The sequence below is a fragment of the Telmatherina bonti genome (assembly GCF_933228915.1).
Source record: "Telmatherina bonti genome assembly, chromosome: 10".
In the NCBI taxonomy this organism is placed as follows: Eukaryota; Metazoa; Chordata; class Actinopteri; order Atheriniformes; family Telmatherinidae; genus Telmatherina; species Telmatherina bonti.
The window spans coordinates 15,995,826-16,011,007 of record NC_136628.1 but is presented as its reverse complement, the minus strand read 5'-3'; the positions used below and the strand labels follow the sequence as shown (position 1 = coordinate 16,011,007).

Genomic DNA, 15,182 nt, shown 5'->3' with positions numbered 1-15,182 from the left:
AAAAGACCATTTATGCAGTCTACTGGAGATAAACGTTCCTCTCGGTCATTAGCTCAGTTTGTTCTACTAAGTGCTGTAAAGTGTGTTTCTTAAACCAATCAAGCGCCATGTGCTGACTGGCAACTTTAACATAAAATCACTAGAACAACATATGCATTGAGAGTATTAACGCGGAGGGCAGCTTCAGCTCAGGATCATCCCATCTGCTGTTTTACATCTGAACTTCATCCATCTCCCACTCTTCTAACTCTGTAGGTGAGCCGCTCTCCTCCACAGTCTGCTTTTTCTTTTTTTTTATTAAGATGTTTTGGTTTGTTTTTTGTCTTTTATGCACTATATCTGTCTCATGTACACATCTATACATGTTTTCACGTTTTCTTCTCCTTCCATCTCTGACATCTACATATGGGATCCTGATCTTTCACCTATACTCTTACATGCTGCTTTCTCTTCTTCACCTGATATTGTTGCACCTTTTTTATGTTGAATCATTTGTTTCCTCGTGATGCTCTCTGTATAATTATTTCAATTTATTATGGCTGTCTTGGTTTTTTTACACCTTTGTACTAAAGTGTTGTTGTCCAGTTCGTCTACATCATGGCGACTATGTGGGTCCATGCTGTTGCTCTGATGGTCTTAATGGTCATGTCTTGCCCTCACTCCAAATCCACTGAAAATCATCACCTGTGTGGAGCAGAACTTGTTTAAGCTCTTTTATTTAAATGTGACAGAGGCTTTTCCTTCAAGTATCCAGTCAAATCTGTGCAGGGTGTAACTACATTGGCAGTATCCCCATATTGTTGAACTTAACTTGTTATAGTAAGCAGTATATTACTCCAATCGTGTGTCTGAATTTTAGCCTTAACTTGTACTCCCATCCTGTATTTCTAAACCCAGGTGGAGCAGTGACAGGATTGGCTGGAAATGAAGACGCCTCTTCTCATGCCCGGATCCAAGTGACACAGAAGCTTAACGTTGCGCAGCGCTGCTGTGAAAGGCCTTGCAGCCTGGCTGACTTGGAAAGCTACTGCTTTTGAAAAGCCAGACCTGACACTGGGATTCATCACTGTCAGTGCTTGGTTAGCTTTGCATAGCTTAGCTTAGCTTTTAGCTAACGTAGAATCCAGCAGCTCCCCTCTGTGCATCGGGAAGCCTGTCGTTTCTTTTAGCTCTCACTGAAGACAAAGGGAATTTTTTTGACACTAAAGTTTTGAATTAAAAATGGAGCAGGCCTTCATGAAAGGTGGTTTTCTTATTCTTTGTTCATCGTTTTATTAGTCAGGCACAAAAGCAGTTCAACTTAACTCATGCTGGTTATAAATAAACAGCTACATTGCCAGAGAAAGAGAAGTGATTTCTTGTCATATAATGTTTTTCTCCTTTTATTTGTGCAGTTTCAACTGAATTCCCAATTTCCCAGGATGTTGTTTTAAGTCAGACATTTAAAGTTTGTCTGTTCTAATCCTAGCAGTGGCTTTATGTTTAAGAGTAAATTTGTGTGGTTCCTGTTGAGCTGCAATGACAGTAACTTTTTACTTCCAAACATTTAGATGGTACTTTTTTTCCTGACAATTCACTCCCACATCCACCAACTTTGCCAAAAATCTAAATCTCCTTTTTTTCTTTTTTTTTTTTTTGCTGCTAAGGCTTTTCACTTGAGTTAGATAACATTTTATGCTGAGTGATCCACTTAAATCTTTATAAGCCAACACAGATTCTTTTGAAATGCTGAGGTGCAAGGCCTGGACTTTAAATGAAAATAAAAGATGCCCAGTGTACACATGAAAAGTTTACAAGAAGTTCAAGAGATTCTTTGGATGCAATAAAATTAAGCGTTGATTCAAGACTTTTGAACAGTTCTGTACATATGCAAATACAGTCAAACACTCACCACATTTTATGGGTCCACATTGTCTCGTATCTATCAGAGCATTTTTCTTTCCTCTGAAACGCTCACTGACTTTTATCTTACAGCCATGCAAGCAACATTTTCTGACTCAAGCATTGTGACCCATCAACATGACAAATATGTGACTGAGTGTCGAGCTCAATGCTAAACAATCACTTTAGTGATGTGTACATCCCATAACCTAATGCTGTATGAGATTAAATGCTGTATAGCTGCACCATTCTGCATAATATTCACGTTTCACAGCAAACACAAAAACATACACATCTACACAATGTGGAGACTCTAATTTACACAGATTAGATTAGATGAGACTAAGATTAGATGAAACTTTATTCAGCTATTCAGAAAAAAAAAGAATGTAGAATATACAATTTTAATAAACACACACTAATATCATTAATAAAAATATGAAGTATAACTATTGCTACGTAATTGCATTATTGCACTTAAAGTAGATACAGGTCATGTTATTTATCTACACAACTATCTGTCCGTGTGCCCCTCTAGCCATGTTAGAATTTTTTTTCTTACTTTTAAAGGAGTCATCACCCAGAAATTGCACTTTTTCGAGTTAAAACGTGCGTATTAGTGTTGGGCGGAAGTGTTAACATCCCCGGAAGCCTTTCTGTAGAAGACGGCTGAGTTTTTCCGTCTTGGCGCAGCAAAACTGTCCACAACGCTGAAGTCTCGCAAACACATTATTTTTATTTTCATCCCGGGGAGCTATTTGCATTAAGCAGCCCATTTTCCACCCTAAATACACCTGTTGGATCTGCCTCAGTTGCTATTAGCAACAAGCTGTGTGACAACCGATGTTGGTTTTGGTAACAGACAACCGAGCAGCTCGGTTGTCTGTTGCCAAACCTTTTGCTAACATTTGGGAAAATACCAGAAGATGGCATCAACCCTGTTTGAAACAGGGACAATTGCAGCTTTAAGCGGTTCACCGTCAATGCAGCTGGTAAGTGTCACTACTACTATAAAGTTCTGCTTTGTCGTGACATGACATGACGTGACGTGACGTGACGTGACTTAAGCTGATGCAGATAAGGCTAATGCTAACGGCTATGCTAACGTGACGAGCCTGAAGATTTAACCTCCTGCGGCGTACAAATGAGCCCTAGATTTTATTTTCTTATATCTATCCTATGCTCTGCCACGTAAATGTTTGTTAATGACTTCTCTATTAATTTTCACGCCTGCTACCACACAGTAAGTACAGTATTTATGATGGATGCAGCTTTGCTCTCCCCACCATGACATGGCAGCTGTAATAATCAATGATCATTTAATTTAACCATCATGTAGTCTGATATTGGCACCTATTGGATATTGGCAGGGAGGATATTTTATTTCCATCATTGTATTTATTCACGGAACCAGAATGCAAACTTTTTATTTCTGACATCTTCACATCATGTTTGTAAAACAGGAGCTGAGCAGGATTAATATCTGCAGCTGCAGCCTCTGTGGATGTGGAGGTCTGACTCCTGGTGTGGTGAATCTGAAAGATATGTTTTATTTTATCTACATGCAGTGAAGACACAGAGGTTAGGGAAAATTGTGTCTGTGTATAACTGTGTGAAATAAAATGAGTGTGTTTTTAATATTCTATGTTAATATTTAGATCTCAGCTCAGTCTGGAGGAAGATGATGATGAAGAAAGTGCTGTAGAGGCTTGCTCATCCAGCTCCAGAACCACGAGAGTCCACATAAAACCCAGAAAACTCAGCTACTGTGTTAACAGAATCAATAACTAAGAGTGAAATGATCATTTTTATTTTATGACATTGAAAATGAGCATTGATTTTATTTCTGTACACTAATAAAGATATTGTGTTTTGAAGAGCTGTATTTTTTTTTTTTTACTTCAGCTTTACATTTTACATTCAGAAGTCAGATGCATAAATGTGTGTATGGTAAAGTTGTGTATTTACTTTAATTCATTTGCTGTTGTCCTAAGTGACTGCAGCAAAGTTACTATTTGTTATATGTAATATGAAATGGCAAGAACATAAATAATCACCTTTTACAGTTATTTGCCATTTGAATAGCTTTATTTCTGAATGTTTGGGCATTGAAGAGAAACTTGCCTTTCATTCCCTCCGACAGGTAAATGTACATAATCCTGCTTATAAATGTTTCCTGCATTTTGTAATGAAAAAACATTGAAGCAGACTGGTTCCACGCCAGGATGTTGGGTCAGACGGAGGAGTTCGACCTGCTTTATCCTTCTAAGCACCTAAGGAAATGAAAAGAGAAATTTTATTTTCTAAGCACAGTAATAATATATTGGCATATTCATCTTAACAGAAACAATTAGACCAACATAATAGATGGGATGTGATGCTGGAATATATAAAACACAAGTCTATATTAGACAGCAGGAAGCCTGATCAATGATACATGATATTTAACTTCATGTTATTTATCTGTACAGTAACACAGCAGCCCACATCAGTGGTTGCATCAACCAGAGATCTATCATGTTTACATAACGACATTTTTCACACTCCTGGCTAAAACGGGAAATCTAAATAAGCTCATTAATTTAGAAAAACACTTGATGGTAAATAAAACCTCAACAAAAGCGCTGCTTCGTGAAATTCCGTGTGGTTAAAATGTGTGCGTGCTTATCTGGGTGCAGACCGGCCGGCAGCTGGACACTGAAAGTACCGACCGGTTCACTCAACATCTGTTTAATTTTTTACAACTTTGACCTTGGAGTTTTTAAAAAGTACATTTATTTTATAAAAAGAGCCAACACAGAATAAAATGGAGACGTATTAACATGAACGACATGCCTCATTGTCAACATGCTATCTGAACAGGCAAGGCGAGCAGACATTAAAAATGACGACTTTACCATTCAGAGACAGTTTGTTGTAAACGTGCTTCTTCCACCATCTTGGTATCTTCTATCAGGCTCAGAGTCAGGTTCAAAACATAAATGCTGAATTCAGAAAGCTTCTGCTGTTGGGTTAGCTGCTATTACTAGCTGCTAATGTTTTTAGCATGGAGAATACTGGCCTCCCCCCCTTCCGGACTTCCAGCGATCAATCAGCGAGCACCTCATTAACATTATTTTAATCGATATCTAGGTTGATGAAAATCAAATGTCACGAGAAAAGTTTTGTTATGAATAAAGTGTCAGAAAAAGCACTTTTAATTTTTTTTGTTTGTTTGTTTAATAAGTTTTTAAACAGTTATTTAAAAACCGTTAGAGGACAGTGGGCACATGTAAAGACCAGGTTATGACTCCTTTAAGCACAAAAAAAGCTTTTCTCACAAAGTTGTGGCACCTTGTGGAAAATGCAGCTTTACTTTTTCATAAACTCCCCATGTTGGTTTTTCAACATCAAGTTTTGAAGAAATTTATTTAGCATTTAGATCAAGAAAAGATATGTTGGAGTTTCCATCCTAAAAGCGTGCTGAATTAGCTTTTTAAGTTCATATCAAGCCCTGCGATGAACTGGCAAGCTGTCCAGGGTATACCCTGCCTTTCGTCCAAAGATTGCTGGGATAGGCTACATCTTCCCCATAACCCTTAATCAGACTAAGGGTTAGTTAGGATAATGAATGAATGACTGGATGAATATCATATACTGATAGAAACAAAAAAAGAAAAATGAATGAATAATTAAATAAATAGAACAGATAAATAAATAGAACAGGGCCCAAAAAGTGGTGAGGCCCGTGGTCGAGTGGGCACGCAAGCGCTGTGGGCGCCGCAGCCCCTTGAAACTGTAGGCTGAAGTGATCGCGCCAACAATCCAGTGAGACAGCATTTGTTTGGAAACCGGCTTCCCCAAATGAGCCTTAGCCCATGACACAAAGAGTTGGTCAATCTTCCAAAAGATTTTAGTTCTTTCCATATAGAAAGCCCGTACCAGGCAAAGCATATGAAACTGCCGCTGCTCCTCAGACAAGAAGGGTGGGGAATTGAAGGACACTAAGTCTATTGGAGAACACAACCCCAACACCTTTGGCAAGAAAGCGGGATTGGGGAGCAAGCTGGCCCTTTTGTCCCCAGGCAAAAACTTTGTGCATTTACTGAGAGTGCATGGATCTCGCCCACACGCTTGGCTGAAGTAAGTGCCGACAATAGTGCAGTCTTCAATGTAATTACTTTGAGATCCACCTGATCCAGTGGCTCAAAAGGTGGACTTGGTAAAGCATCCAACACCGGTGGAAGGTCCCATGATGGTGCCAAGGGCTTGACAAAAGGACCCATCATAAACCAAACCAGCCATAGTCTTTCCTTCAAAACCAATGTGGCAAGCAGAGATTGGTGCCAAATACACTTTGATGGTTGAAAAGGTTTTCTCCTGATCCACCAGATTCTGGAGGCACTGAAAAGGTATTTCCTGCAAATCAGAGCACAATTTCTCAAAGATAGACCACATACATCCACAAACGGTGTCTCAATGACATTTTGAGGAAGTCCAGCGGAAACTAGGTTGAACCATTCACAGGCCAGGCCAGGCCAATAGATCCAACCTGAAAATTTTGTGAAAAATTTCCCCCCTTGCCTGAGACAACAGGTCCCTGCGAACCGGTAGCGACCAGGGCTCTTGTCGTAGAAGTTTAAAGATCTAAAATCGCACGTATTCCACGACCACCTTTCTTTGGCACAAGGAAGTACCTTGAGTAGAAGCCACTCTGACTCCATGCATAAGGGACTGAATGTATCGCTCCTTTCTCTTAATTTGCTCTTGTAAGAAGTGAGCTGCCTGTCCCTCGACCTATGACTGAATCACCCCCTGGAACTGTGGAGGCGATACAGCAAATTGTAACCTGTAGCCTCTGCTTATTGTGGTCAGAATCCACTTTGAATCTGTGCAGGGTGTCCACCTCTCCATTCTCAGAGAGAGGGGGCTGACAGGCCAGTCTGTGATTTGTGGTAACAGATCGCCATCTGTTGGTGCAGTGTCGCAGTGTAGCTTTTTCTTTACTGCGCATGTACGAGGATCTTTCCCCATTGCAGCGATGTTCGCTAAGGGAAGAGGTCTCACTCCCATTGGGAAGTACAAGACCAGATCCGTTTTTGCTGGCAATTTTCTTTGGTTTTGCAACATTCTTAACTGCGCCCTTGGCAACATGCCTGGACGCGACAGTTTTTGAACTTTTAATAAAGTTTTTGGAACAGAACGTTTGTGAGACACAGCTGGGGGCCATGGGGGGAACCCCTCTGTTGAGACAAGTCTCTGCTTTGTTTTGTGGTGCACGGTGCAGGCTCGAACATCCTGTTGCTCATGCACCAAACTCGGCCACGCTCTTCTGGCAGCTGGACTGATGGGGAGAGTGGGTCCAGCACGCACTCCCCATCCCGACTGATTGTTAGGCAAACCGTTTTCTCCTCCGCACAGTTTGAGTGGAGGCAGGCGGTGGCTGATCGGGGCGCGTGCATTCAGGCTTCTTCTGCCACTGGCCCTTGGCAGGCAGACCATGAGCAGGTGCCTAAGCGGTCAGCTGCGTCTTCGTCAGCTTGGGGATCCTAAAAGAAGTGGGCAGGCACCGCAGCCTGGGCAAAAGTCTGGCTGTGAGGCGGTGGTGCTGTGGGAGTGGATTTAGAGCTTTGTTGTCACGTTTTCTTGTCTTCGCACCTTTTTTGCATGGTGGAGACAGCTGCACCAAACAGCCTTTCTGGAGTCATGGGGGTGTTGAGAAGGTCCTCCTTCTCTTTGTTCGAGAGTGTGGTGAGGTTCAGCCAGTGTGCTCTCTCCTGCATGACCATAGCCCCATAGCTCTGCCCAATGCCTGGATTGCCACCTTATGGAGGTGAAGGCAGTGATCAGTGATGACACACACTTCTTCCCACAGCACAGCATCAGGGGTCATGTCTTGTCAGTCATGTCTTCCTCCAGCTCGACCTGACGCCATAAGTGACTCGACTGGGGGCATCTGGCGGATTCTGCACTTTGTCCATCCCTTCAAAGTCAAACACTGAGCTCCCACTCTCTGGGTGTTTTTCCCTGTAATGCTTGCTCCACCAAGAGACGGCGAGTTCCTACTGCAGTTCTGGGAAAAATGGTAGAAGCTCTTTCCCGGTGTGTTTAGCTTTTGGCAGCTTTTTCCCATTATAATAGGACCAGCTAGCCTCAGCCTGTACTTTTGGCCACTAAATATTCAGTTTCACTGCGTTGACGTGTGCGTTTGCACAGGTCCAGATCCAAAGCAGGCGACGATGAAGCTCCCTCGCTGACCTGACCGACACTCCGGGGCTGTGCAGCCCGACTAGAGGGTCTTAAGGTTGGGAAGTCGTCTTCACCCTCGTTGGAGATGAGGAGTTCCAAACTTGCGTCCGAAGCCGCCTCCTCCTCCGTCATGGGGAAATCCAGTGGACCGGCCATGAGGCCGTGGTCGACTGGGTTCAGTGGCAACGGGTCACCAGCGTCAAGTATATCATCCTAGCTTGTTCCAGGTTCTGCATCTGGAGCCAGCGTTGCTGCGTGGTTCGCAGACTCTTGGCTAACAGTCACAGAAACCCTCATAGGGACAGGTTCGTCTAACAAGCCAGACGGCAGCGAATCAACTTAAGGGAGAACCAGCTACAGTGAGAGCACACCTCCAAGTACTCAAGCGCTGCTTGGGCGAGTTTCAAACCTAGGCACACCACACACACGCAGGTGGGTGTCCCAGCTTGAAATGTTATTCCCAATGGGGCAGGATCGCCCCTGCCGTTTCTCCTCCGCTTCAGTGGGCATGTTGTTGGTATCCATACTGTTAGCAGGGAAGTCTGGCTGTGGGGCTGGGGCGCGGTCGGCAATGACTACGGTTAGCCTGGTGTGGCTCGGTGAGAGAAGCATTGCTGCTGCTTTTTGGGGGTAGCTCGCACAGCTGGAGTATTTCTACTCAGGTTTCGCTAACGGTTGCCTGGAAGGCTAGCATTAGCTCAAGGGTAAGTATTGCTACTTATGCCAGGTGGAGTATTGCTATTCTAATTAGCTAATGCGAAAGCATATTGCTAGTCTTAGCAGTTAGCTGCTCACACCACTGTTTTGCAACAGACTTGTGAGGTTTTTAAGTCAACAGATTACCCATTAATAATCTGAACATGGTCACTTTTCTGTCAGTTTATCAAACAGAGCTGTTTCAAGAGATGGACCACTCTTTAGATCAGTGGTGTCCAAACTCAGTCCTTAGGTGCTGCTGTCCTGCAGATCCCCGTTTCAACTCAACTGGCTTCCATTAAATGGATCCAAAAGCCAAGGAAGTGAGGATCACTATGTTACATTGTAGACTTGTGTTTGTTCATCTTCCATCTCTTAAAATGCAAAATCAGAATGCTAACAAATAACATCCTGATCCAAACTAGTCAACAGGAAAACTGGCGGAAGTTGGTAGATTTACAGAATACTTATTTTTGCATCAGCATTTTTCTTTCTCCAAGGGAATTCCTCAGAGTTGAGTTTCGAGAAGTGGTGTATTATTATCATATCCTTACATGAATACAGTCGCATGCCCTGGGCATCTTCAGCAAGTGTGTCGAAGCATCTCCGAACCGCTCTCACATGGCTGTCCTCATAGAGCTGGCATATGCGGATGGTTTTTTTGTGTGTGCACCCATCAGGGACCAAGCAGAGAAAGATACTTTGACCTTGTTATGCAGCCTATTGGGACTATGTTTCAGCTTTAATCACAGCAACAGCATGTTGGCTTCGGCTGAGAAATGAGTGCATTTTGGAACTTGAAATAAGTTGTCTCTTTTCAAGCTTTTCTGTCGATAAAGCAGGTGAAAAAAAATTCAGCAACACCTCATCCTGTTTTCTAGGAGAAAGGTTGTCCGATGCATACAGAGCTGATGCAAACAGAGCTGATGCTCTCTGTAATACAAGTTGTTCCTAAGGGATAGCTGATGATGCAGGATTTTCACTGCTGGACATTCACCCTGCAGTTAGATGCAATATGTTATGTCAGACAGAGGGTTCGAGTTTCCCCCCCAGAGTAATAATCGCTGTGCATCATTGGATAGATTCAAAGGTGTTGACCACTGGTGTCACGTTTGTTAAAAGGAAGACCCTTACAATGACTGCATTGTTGACAGGATGAGGATCCATGTTTGAAGGGAGAAGTAGAAATGGCACATGGTTCCTGAGGCTCTGTCTTGCTGATATAATTTACCTGGAGTTATTCACAGTATTCCTATCTGTGAAGAATTTTCTACTGAGCCTGAGGACTTGTCATGGTTTGGTCAGTGGCTTATATAAATCAGCAAGGGGGGCATTCCCCCTGTGACTCTCCACAAGCTGGCCCACCGCCTGATAATGTGGAGCAGCAACTGCCTGCCGTCATTATGCACAGCACACATCCCCAGTGTGTTGAAAGGCCCTAAAGATAAACTATTTATCCTTCACTCCACCTGCGCTCTTACATGGTGCTACTGTAGGAAAAATAGATTTTAAAGGTCAGGTTAGGTAAAAAGTTGTTAGATTGTGCAAGATGCAATACTGTTGTGTAACTATTTTGACATAATAGTTTAGGAATTTGGAAAAACATCTGGAAAAATAAAAACAAGCACTGCATGTGTGTGTATGGTGAGAAAGTTATTGTGTAAAATGGTTTGTGTGTGTGCATGTGTTTGTGTGTCAAGGGGCAGATTTGTTTGGAAGATTTTCTGTGGACAGGAAAATCCACAGAGGAGAAGGAAAAGTATTTCGGAATCTGTTGGGCGGGATCTTTCTCTCGCTCTCCATCTGTGGCAAAGCACTTGTCATTCTGTTAGACAAAATACTTATCCTGCATCTCATCTTTTTAATTCACAAAACAACAGCATCAGAACACGCTGGTGTGTACGTTTGATTCCTTGCTGCGTTTCCTTTAATCTGAGCAACATTTTTGCCAAGGCCCTGCAAGGTCTGTAGATAATTTACTCTGTACAAATTAGTTATCTAAATTGTATTCTGCATAAACAACTTATTTAGGATTTCACATGCATGTGTATGTAAGTGGGTAAACTCAACAGTTCTTCACCTTTTATTTTTGCACTGTTTTCTTGTTTGAGCGTTTGTTTTTATTCTTATGTCCTATGCCTGTGTTTTATTCCTAGCTTTTATACTTTCTCTCATGGTTTTGTCCAGGTTTCCTTTCATTATGGCAACACTGTGGATACATGCTGCCACTCTGCTGGTCTTACTGGTCATGTCTTGCCCCCACTCACCAGCCACTGAAGTTCAACAGCTGTGCGGAGGTGAACTGATTGATGCTTTAGAATTTGTCTGTGGCTCCTTCAAGTATCCGATCAGAAAGAAACCGAGTCAGGGTGAGGCTACAACATACAAAACAAAGTATCAAAGTAATGTTCAACTTGTTATAGTTAGAAGTATATTCCTCCAGCCATGTTTCTCCAGATGACTTTTAGCCTTAACTTACTTTCTTATTCCATTACATCCAAATGCAGGTGGAGCATTGGCTGGAAATGCAGGCAGGACCTCGGAACGGACACGGAAGCGCAACATTTTGCAGCGCTGCTGTGAGAGTTCTTGCACCCTCGCTGACTTGGAAAGTTACTGTATGTGAAAAGCCATCACAGACACCAGGACTTATCCCTGTCGCTGCTTGGTTAGCTTTGCATGACATAGCTTAGCTTTAAGCTAACTTACAACCCAGCTGCTCCCCTTTTTCTTTAGTCCTCAATGAATGCAAGTTGAAGTTTGGAGTTAAAAATGGAGCTTTGTTACTCGAAAGGTGGTATTCTTGTTCTTGGTTTCTTTATTATTAATCATTTCATTTCTAAGCAGATAGCCAGTATATCTAAGCTATGTTGATTATAAATAAACAGCTATGTTGCCAGTGAAAGTGCACCAAATTCTTCTTGTGTGTGTCCTTTTTTCTCTCTGTGATTTCCAACTTTCATATCTAAAATCTGTAGTTTACAATTGTTTGTTAAGTGACTTTATATGCACTAATAATTCAATTTAGTTTTACTGGTAATTGTAATTGTAATAAGCAAAGACATTTTCTTTTGAAATGGCAGCCATTATTTTTTATTGAGTAATAATATATAAGCCACCAAAATGTCCAAAGTCTGGAGAACTGTTATTGGAAATATTACAAGAAATTAAACACACACATACACACACACACACACACACACACACACATATATATATATATATATATATATATATATATATATATATATATATATATATATATATATATATATATATATATATATATATATATATATATATATATATACATATACATATATATATATATATATATACATATATATATATATATATATATATATATATATATATATATATATATATATATATATATACATATACATATATATATATATATATACATATATATATATATATATATATATATATATATATATATATATATATATATATATATATATATATATACATATATATATATGTGTGTGTGTGTGTGTGTGTGTATGTGTGTGTTTAATTTCTTGTAATATTTCCAATAATATATATATATACACATTATAGAGGAATAAAAAAAGAGCACACAACACCACTGTTTTGCAACAGACTTGTGAGGTTAAGTTTCCCCCTTCGATGTACTGTACCAGCCCGGAACAAAGCGCCCGGCAACCAAGTATGCACCTGTGTCTGTGGACAGTTAAGCTAAGTCCCCAGGGCGACAGCTAGTCGAGAGAGACTGGTTAATACTTCTGCTCGTAGCAAGATTAGGTTTTCGAATAACCTGCCTGCATAGTGCCAGCTTCTTTTATAGGGTAGGGGTCCCCACCCTCCCTGGCCCTGACAGACATGCCCCAGCCAATCCTGACTGGAAGAGTGTAATACATGCTTCTGATGAGGTAACGCCCAGAGCATTCCCATAGTGAGACACGAAACGAATGCTATGAAAGAGAACCACATTGTACTGTGGAGCTTTCTCATTCATGAATGTTTGAATAATTTATGGAACATTTTTCTTTTTGCAGTCAGTTTTTGACTTTCCTTATTAGGAGTCAACTTATCATCTTTGCATAATGGAGCCTTTTAACTGGCCATTTATTTTCCCAGTTTACACAATTTTCAGTCAGATGTCTTGAGCTAATACGTCCTTCCAAACAAAAACAATAAATGCTCTTTGCTCTTTGGCCAAATGCATTATCATCCTAAAATAAATCCCTAAAACTACTTTAATGAAATTAGACATGTGCAAAGACTTTGGGTACATTTCTGTATTAACTCTAGATAAGCTGCAATATAAAAACTATAAACTAATATAGCACTTTACCTGTCATACAAACATAAAATCCCAGAGCATGTGGAAATTAGCTTAATTTCTTTTAAAAGTCATCTCAGTATGCTCTTGTGGAGCAATAACTTATGAGAGATGTGTCAAGAGCCAGACAAACATGCACACGCAGGATTCTCACTTCACTTCTTCAGTCATCTTGCAAGAATGCACTGTGCACAAGCAAGTACTGCTGCAAAACCTACTCAGCAAATCATCAGCAGTTTACTCCCTCCCTGGCTTTCTAAACTACCATCTCTGGTTGTTCCAGCTGGGCACATGAGGGCAGTCACTGCATGTCTGTGTAAATCATGTGACCCAGAGTCCTGATGTCACTTATTAAAGGAGGTCCTAAATTATTATTTTTCTGTTTTATCTGTTAGTTTGTGCCACGCTAACAGACTTTTACACAGGCCAAGGAATAAGACAGAGAGAGAAAGTAAAGAAAAGGGCACTTTAGGCATCAAGGGGCAAAAGGGCAGGTGCCAGAACCCCCGGCACCCCTTTTCTGCATGTGCATGTGTTTTAATCAGCTTTCCAAGGAGAAATAACTGTTTTTTTTTCCTCTACTAACTTCATGTAGACATCTTGAAATCATACAATTCTCAAATAAGTTAAAAACATTGTAAATCCCTAGTGGAAAAAAAGAACTGTTGCAAAACTTATGATGCAAAGTGGAAAAAGAATAACAACGTGTTTGTCCAGATGTAAAATGCAATTCTTCAATTATAGTTTCCCTGCCTTAAAAACCGGAATGGTCTGTTGCACAAATAAAAGTAAAAAAAAAAAAAAAAAAAAAAATTGGTAACTTATCAAGCTGATCAGATCATATCGGACCATTAGCTCAGTTTATTTTACTAAGTGCTGTAAAGTGGATTTAGACCAGTCACACATCATGTGCTGACTGGCAACTTACACACAAACTCATCTGTACACATACGCAGCAGGCGTGTCTTCGATGTGTTGACAGTATTAATGCAGAGGAGAACTTTAGTTCTGATCATACCTTCTGCTCCCTTCCATCTGCACTTCATCCATCTCCAAATATCCTAAATCTGTAGGTGAGCTGCTCTCCTCCACGTTTTCTTCTATCTACACACACTGTCTCTAGCTAATGTGTACATTTTTAAATAGTTTCATATTTGACTCCTTTAATCTGTAACCTCTGCAGCTAAACTACCAATCCCTCACTCCGCCATTGCTATCGCTTCATCTTTTACTATTCTACTTCATGTTTGATCATTTGTGTTTTGTTTTTTGTTTTTTTTTAAAGTAGTATAAAGTAAAGTACAGTGAAGTAAAGTAACGTTATTGTCCCAAGAGGAAAATGAGTTGATAGTCAGCATTACAAATAACACTGAAATGATCACAGATCACAGATGTATGGTGTCATCACATATTCTTAAGTGCTATTTTTTTTTTTTTTTTTTTTTTTAAATAGGATTTCTTGCTTTTACACTTGTGTGTTTGTGTTCAGGACTGCTCCATCATGGCAACACTGTGGATACAAACTGCCACTCTGCTGGTCTTACTAGTCATGTTGTGCCCCCACTCACAAGCCATTGAAACTCAACACCTGTGTGGAGCTCATGTCGTTCAAGCTCTTTACCTAGTGTGCGGGGAAAGGGGTTTCAACTACAACCCTCTGATGCGAAACGAACCTGTGCAGGGTGAGACCATTTAAGAAAATTAATAGATAAATGTAATAATACTTAGAAGATAAGAATAAATGGGAATTTGTCTCTATACCAGCAGTAAAACATGTTGCACTGAGCAAGCTGTGAAAGAAGTGTGTCCTACAATTCTAGTTTGTCTATTCCTTTCAATCACGCATCCTTTTAACTGTTTCCCCTATTCTATGTTGTTCAGCTGCAGGTAGCGCAACATGGGCTGAAAACGAAGACACTGCTTTTAAGGACAACGTGGAAGTGATTGGAAAACGAAGCATAGTGGAGAGCTGCTGTCACAGGCCTTGCAGCATCTTTGACCTGCAGAGTTACTGCTTGTGAAAATCCAGCGCAGACACCAGAGACTT

The 15,182-nt window shown here is 40.8% G+C and overlaps 1 protein-coding gene and 1 long non-coding RNA gene across 2 annotated transcripts; both read left to right on the top strand.

Moving 5' to 3' along the window:
* Nucleotides 1-10,609: 10,609 nt before the first annotated feature.
* On the top strand, nt 10,610-11,720 carry LOC306761681. The gene is made up of 3 exons (XR_013771483.1): nt 10,610-10,768; nt 10,993-11,174; nt 11,313-11,720. It is a non-coding gene; the product is annotated as an uncharacterized lncRNA (long non-coding RNA).
* A 2,455-nt stretch (nt 11,721-14,175) lies between these two features.
* LOC306761588 (insulin-like) lies at nt 14,176-15,182 on the top strand. The gene is made up of 3 exons (XM_079247819.1): nt 14,176-14,204; nt 14,625-14,817; nt 15,017-15,182. The coding sequence occupies exons 2-3, from the start codon at nt 14,637-14,639 to the stop codon at nt 15,154-15,156; spliced, it is 321 nt and encodes a 106-aa protein (XP_079103945.1). The 5' UTR covers nt 14,176-14,204; nt 14,625-14,636; the 3' UTR covers nt 15,157-15,182.